General features: G+C 35.0%; 2 protein-coding genes across 2 annotated transcripts in view; one reads left to right on the top strand and one right to left on the bottom strand.

Annotated features, from left to right (window-relative positions):
- Positions 1-4,621, top strand: part of LOC106875430 (alkaline phosphatase, germ cell type) — a 184,135-nt gene extending 179,514 nt beyond the window's left edge. Inside the window, exon 14 of the mRNA XM_052976834.1 lies at positions 889-4,621. Coding sequence (XP_052832794.1) covers positions 889-1,172 — 284 coding nt within the window. The 3' untranslated portion in view covers positions 1,173-4,621. The remainder of the gene's footprint in view (positions 1-888) is intronic.
- On the bottom strand, positions 4,120-4,644 carry LOC106874418 (uncharacterized). The gene has a single exon (XM_014922144.1). The coding sequence runs from the start codon at positions 4,642-4,644 to the stop codon at positions 4,120-4,122; it is 525 nt and encodes a 174-aa protein (XP_014777630.1).
- Positions 4,645-6,407: the final 1,763 nt, after the last annotated feature.

The following is a 6,407-nucleotide window of genomic DNA, read 5'->3' as shown; positions in this document are numbered from 1 at the left end:
ACACACACACACACACACACACACACACACACACACAATTTATATCAATTTATAATTTTAGTAACTTTTAATTTAACTGTAATTTTTAAACACATATTTGTTGGCGTGCATACAGGATAACCCTCTCTCCCTCTTGCTGTTAAGAAGTTTACGTTGAGAAATTAAAATTTGAAACATTTCATCAACGCAAAGTCGCAGCGAATATTTCCAAGTTTATATATATATAGATTAAATGATTTCTGAAAGTAGCAAACGAGTCCATTTAGGTATATTATTTGCCTGATACATTCTGGGATATTGAGATTAAGACATTCAAAATTCTTTATTTATTGCTATGAGGCTACAATATGCAATAAAGACGTTGATCCTTTGACACATAGCCTATCCGCCACGATGAGATATATCAATTAGCGTGGACATATAGTATCAGACATTATGTGGTGACTTGAAAAGTGCTAAAGCATTTCGAGTAGCATGTCGACTTGCAATCATGAGTGAAAATTGACATTCACCGTCCAGCCAAATCCCCCAGCGTATACCTACTGTAGGAGACCAAAAATCCCCTCTAAGGTCCTTCCTTAATAAATAAAACAAGAAAAGATGGAAATGAGCTAACCAACTTCTATGTATCCAGTGGCACAATCAAGTTTTTTCTTAAACAAATTTATATTATGCTTGGTCTAGCATTGTTTTTAGATCTATTAAGATTAATTCTTTCAACAAACAAATTATAAGTATATATAAATATGTGTATGTATGTATGTATGTACGTATGTATGTATGTATGTATGTATGTATGTGTGTGGGTGTATACATGCGTGTTAAATAATTTATATGTTTTTATTCATTAATTAATTTTCGTTTTTCTTTTTCTCTTTAATCTTCTAGCTTTGAAAAATTACCTACAACAAAGTGCCGTTCCTTTGGCAGCTGAAACTCATGGTGGCAAGGATGTTGTTGCTTATGCCCGAGGACCGATGTCTCATCTGATTACCGGAGTCAAAGAGCAAAACTACCTTGCAGTGGCCATGGGATATTCTTCCTGTACAAGAAAACACACTAATTATAACGCTCATTGTTCTGTTCTCCCTTCGTCTGCCACCAAAAGTTCAACGCCATTTCTCTTTCTATTGCTAATACTGACAATTGTTGTTCAGATTCTTTCAAAATAAAACCATTCAATCTGTCTTCCTACCTAACACTTACACACACATACGCACACTTACATATACATATGCACACTTATACACACATACTTATCACATTCGTATATACATATTTACATTACGCATATATAACATATATATAACATACATACACACACATATATATGTATATATGTGTATGTATATATATATATATATATATATATATATATATATGTATGTATGTATGTATGTATGTATGTATAAATGAACTAGAACCTGGGATGGTATTTGGTTCCTTCACCCTTAACGTTTAGACTCGAATACCTAAACTCTTCTTCGTCCTACTCGAAAAACATTTCCCCGAATCTAGCCCCCTAAGAAAACTATTTAACCCCCAGTCTATGAAATTGTCCTACTCCTCCACCACCAACACTGCCGGAGTTACCTGGTTTCTTAACAAGAAACTCAGAAATCCACAACCAGCTAACCTCAACCCTAATAGATTAACTCAAAATAACCCCTAGCTCCATACATATAAACCCAAAACAAATCGCCCCCATTAGCAACATCCGATCCCTAAATTTACCACAACGCCCAACGACACCTGTAAAAATAGAGACAACACCGAGGATTCCACCAGACACAATAAATATTATATTATGCAACACCACCCTCAACTCCTTAACAAATACTAATCTTAACGCCAGCAATAATAAGAACCCTAACACCAACTCCACACTAAATAGCAATCCCCTCACAAGTTCATCCGGAACACCACCCACAAAACTTCAGATGCCCAACCTCTTGTCCTTTAGATAACGGCTGTCTCACAAAAAATATTGTTTATAAGTGCACAGTATCAACTGTGCCAACTGTTACTACATTTATATCGGCTCATGTAGCACCACCTTCAAAGCTAGAGTGAACAGCTACTACTCCAGCTCAAGTTCCAAACAAAATCCAACAGTACATCCAACTTATCAGTAAACTAACGCTTGATTCAACTCCTTACACTCTCTCGTGGTCTATAGTCACCCACGCCAAGCTTTACAACAGCTATAATAACAAGAGTGATCTCTGCATAGCCGAGGTCTCGGCTATTCTGCAATCCATGGATTGTCTTAATGAACGCAGCGGTATAATATTCACCTGCAAACATCGGTCACTAAATCTATTCTCAGAATACAAATATTTACAAACCCACTCCCCTAAACTTCATAAATTTTCCTTCTTATCCACCCTCAATACCACTATATATTAAACCAACAATATATCTCCCGTTTAATTCCTTTATTGTCAATTAAACACTTCTCTCCGTATTTTTCTTTACCTTTTAAAAATGTTGTTCTTTCTTTTTATTTCAACTCCCTCTCCAACCCTCTCTCTCCTTAAACTTACAAGTACATAGTTTTGTGATTCGGCCAGAAAGCCCTTGAATGCCATCAGTCAACTAACCGTACTTAAATTCCTCATTCTATCTTGCTTTATTCATACCCACTTTCTTTTTCTTCCTGACTAAAATATCTCCCCTCCAAATTATCTTTCTTTCAAATACCAGTTACCTTACTAAATTCTGTGATTCAGCCAATACAGCTTTTGTTTAGTACCAGTCAATTGACCTTGCTTAAATTTCTCCCTCCTCTCACTCCCTTGTATATTCTTTCCCCCCCCCCGCCTTCTAATACTTACTTCTCTCTATATTTTTATACTCCTCTTATACTGTGCTCTCTACACATTCTGACTGAATCTTCCATGCGTCAGCATGTACATCCTTGCCTTATTTACGTTGAAAATACCAACATTTGCTGCATCTTAAAAGGAGCATGTTCGTATTGCTTATGGTGCCTTCCCCGGACCCTGTCACATAAGTAAAATTTTATGCTAATTAAATTTTATATATTCAAATGAAGTTCAGATATAAAAAAAATAAGCTTAAAAAGAATTTGTTATATCAAATAAAAAAAATAATAAAACATATGCGCTTAAATAAAAAATATAAAGTAAAATTATTGTCTTTTAGAACTTTCCAAATGTATTATATCTTGCATCATTGCCGTCAATAAACAATTTAGCCACTTTTTCACAACTAATTTTTTCCTAAACATCTCAATGAACATGGCATATTACAATATAATTCAACCTTTGCCGAGTCATGGTCGAGCGCAGCCAAGTTTTGAGTCTCCGCAGAGCGCTAAAAGATCTTTCAGCTTCACAAGAACTGGTTGGAAACATTAAAAGTAGCCTGAGCAATCGCTCAACATATGGAAACATGCGATGAACTGCTGGTTGCATTTTACCAAATATTTTACGATGATCCTCGGGAGATGATCCACTATGATGATTTCTATAAAAAAGTATTTTGTTCCTTAAAGAAAATTCATCAAGCTCAGGATACTGATCATTTCAGCACAAAAATTTCTGTTGAGTAAAATACTGCTCAGTTTTTCACAATCTGCCAAATCCTGTGAAAAAAAAAATCTTTCAAATTTGCTATTGCAGTATCCACTACCTGCAAATACTGCACTCTACAATGATCCAAAACAGTGCAGTGTTGATATTTTAAAGCATTTTCGTCCTGGTATCTTTTAGGAAGTTTTAGTTGCCTGGATAGCTCCAAAGAAGAAATATCGAGTTGATAAATCATTTTTTTCTGCTGTATTGAACAGCTCCTGAAATTTTTCTTCCTTGCGTAGATTTTTTTTTAGCTCATCCTGCACCAGTTTGACACTACGCAACAATCCACCTAGATTGACGGTGATACTTTGAAAAGATTTGTTCAATCTTTCAAGGAGTTAAAGTAACGGAACTACAACATGCAATCCAAGAACGTATTGGCCCGTAGAGAGACACGTAAGAATACCATTAGCTCTGGATGCAATGTTGGTGCCAAACACATTTGATGTCTCTTGTAAAGAAATGAGGACATCTGATAATTTTCAAGAAGGGCTTTGACTGCAGGAAGTCGTGTTAGCTATCGAGTATGGCACACAGGTTTTAAGGAGCGTGGTAACGATACTTCATTTTCTTCATCATATTGTGATAAATACGCGTGCTTAAATTTCTCTGATGTACTGTATAGTTTCCCCAATTCATTCACGAAATCGGGAACATTTTTAATAAATGAAGCTTGTTGAACGGACTTAGCTATAAGTTGAGAAACATGAGCACCGCAGTGCACGTATTGGGCTAGAGGCTGAATCTTCTTTATTACTGCTTGACAACCACGATGTTTACCTGCCATATTAGCTGCACCATCATATGTCTGGCATCGAAGAGTTTGAATTAGTAACTGAAGGCATAGAATTACATCAAGAATCAGTTGACAAAGAGATTTACCAGTTGTACTGTCTATATTGTAGATTCCTAAAACATCTTCAATTTCAAAATAATTATTCACATAACGAACACAAATGACCTCCTGTTCCTTACCTTGAATATTTTGTGTACCTTCAATAATTATTCCAAACTGCTTAGATTTTTTGTTAATTTTCTTCATTATGCCTTTCAAAACCGTATGGCTTATTGTTTTTAAAATATCATTTTTGGATTTCAGCATCGGCGAAGCTGTGTTTTCTGTTCAATCAAACTCTTAGCTCATGCACATCTTCACGTCGAAGATTTAACAAGTTGCCCTCATCATATGCTTTCCTCGAATTGCCAACACTTGGCTGAATACTTCAAAGAAGATATTATCTTAAGCAAAGCATGCCTTGCTTTATTTTGATTATCACGGTTGGCTTTGTTCAAGTTTGACCGTGTAATTTCTTGTTAATTTTTGAAATGAATGTTAGATGTTGCAAATTTATGAGTGCTTGACTTTTCATGAGAAACAAATTTCATGAGCCTTTCTCCAGTTTTTGAAGCCTCTTAAAATGAAAGCATTATCAGAGCATTTAGCCAAGTTTATTAGTTTGTTTTGATGTGCACACAAGCCTGGAACCATTTTGACTAAAATTTCAGTATCCTGTTTGGCAGTTTTTGAACAGGTATCACAGTCACATCTGGATTATGAAGTTCCATCGGTATAAGGCAGCTTTCATAACGTTCAGCAGGTCCAATTACAGTGGAAGTTGAGGGAGATACAATATCTGGGCTTGATTTTTTCCTTTTGCACTTTTTTTAAGCTTTCCTAAGAAAGAACATTATCATATTCATGATCAATTGGTATAGGGAAGCTTTCTTAACGTTCAGCAGGTTCATAAGAAATGATAGAAGTTGAGGGAGACACAAGATCTTGGTTTGATTTTTTGTATTCCTTGTTTTGGAGCTTTCCTGAGAAAGAACAGTATCATTTTCACGACTATGTTTAAAATATCCACGAATATCCAGTTATGGTAGAACTTTTAAAAGAATATTTAAAAAATACTCGTACGAATTAAATACAAAAAAATTTTCAGTCCAAAACAAAAGCAGACTATTTCAAATTATATATTTTTGAAAAGTAGACGTGAATGTTCTCAAAGACTTTATCTGAGTCAAAAAAGCCTTTTTTTTAAATTCTATATTTCACTGTTATCTGTTGCAATGTTTCGATTGGGTAGACAATTCTACAATTCAAACTGTAAAGTCAAAATACCAACGATGCAAAATATGAAGAATTTCCTACCTTTCTCTGAAATCACAAACTCAAGGGGAAAATAGTACGTTGCAAAATAAAATACCTCGATCACAAACTAGTTACAACGAATGAATTGAGATACTTGGTGACAGTGAGCAAACAATATCTGTATCCCCATATATATATATATATATATATATACATAGATACACACACACACGCACACAAACACACATTCACACACACACACACACACGTGCATGTGTGTGAATATGTGCCTATAAGGATGTTGACATGATTTATGTTTTTTGGTAAGGAGAGAATTTTGCCTCTAGATTTTATTACCTAAGAAGATTACATACCACAGCTCTACGTAAAAGCTGACCAGCTTCTCAACTTCGTCAAATACTAACGCCGGCCTCTGTGTGCAAGTATGTGTATGCATGTATGTATGTATGTATGTATGTATGTATGTATGTATGTATGTATAAGTATACACCCACACCTTTCATCACCATTGGCTCTTTTTCTTGTCGTTTCTGCTGAAGTTCTTGTAACTGTTGTCAGAGTTGACGTTGTTCTTATTTTCGTTTTCTTTGATTTCTGTTGTCTTTCATTTAACTCTCTTGGCAATTCGTTGACAAGCTTCTTTCATTTACTTTCTTCGTTTCTTTTAAATTTATCGAAGGTACATCTTCGTA

This window comes from Octopus bimaculoides, chromosome 25 (genome assembly GCF_001194135.2).
Source record: "Octopus bimaculoides isolate UCB-OBI-ISO-001 chromosome 25, ASM119413v2, whole genome shotgun sequence".
In the NCBI taxonomy this organism is placed as follows: Eukaryota; Metazoa; Mollusca; class Cephalopoda; order Octopoda; family Octopodidae; genus Octopus; species Octopus bimaculoides.
The sequence above is the reverse complement of the archived record's forward strand: the minus strand, read 5'-3'. Positions and strand labels throughout refer to the sequence as shown.

Coding starts and splice junctions, on each gene's coding strand:
- LOC106874418 (XM_014922144.1), bottom strand. CDS start 4,644: ATGAAGAAAATTAACAAAAAATCTAAGCAGTTTGGAATAATTATTGAA.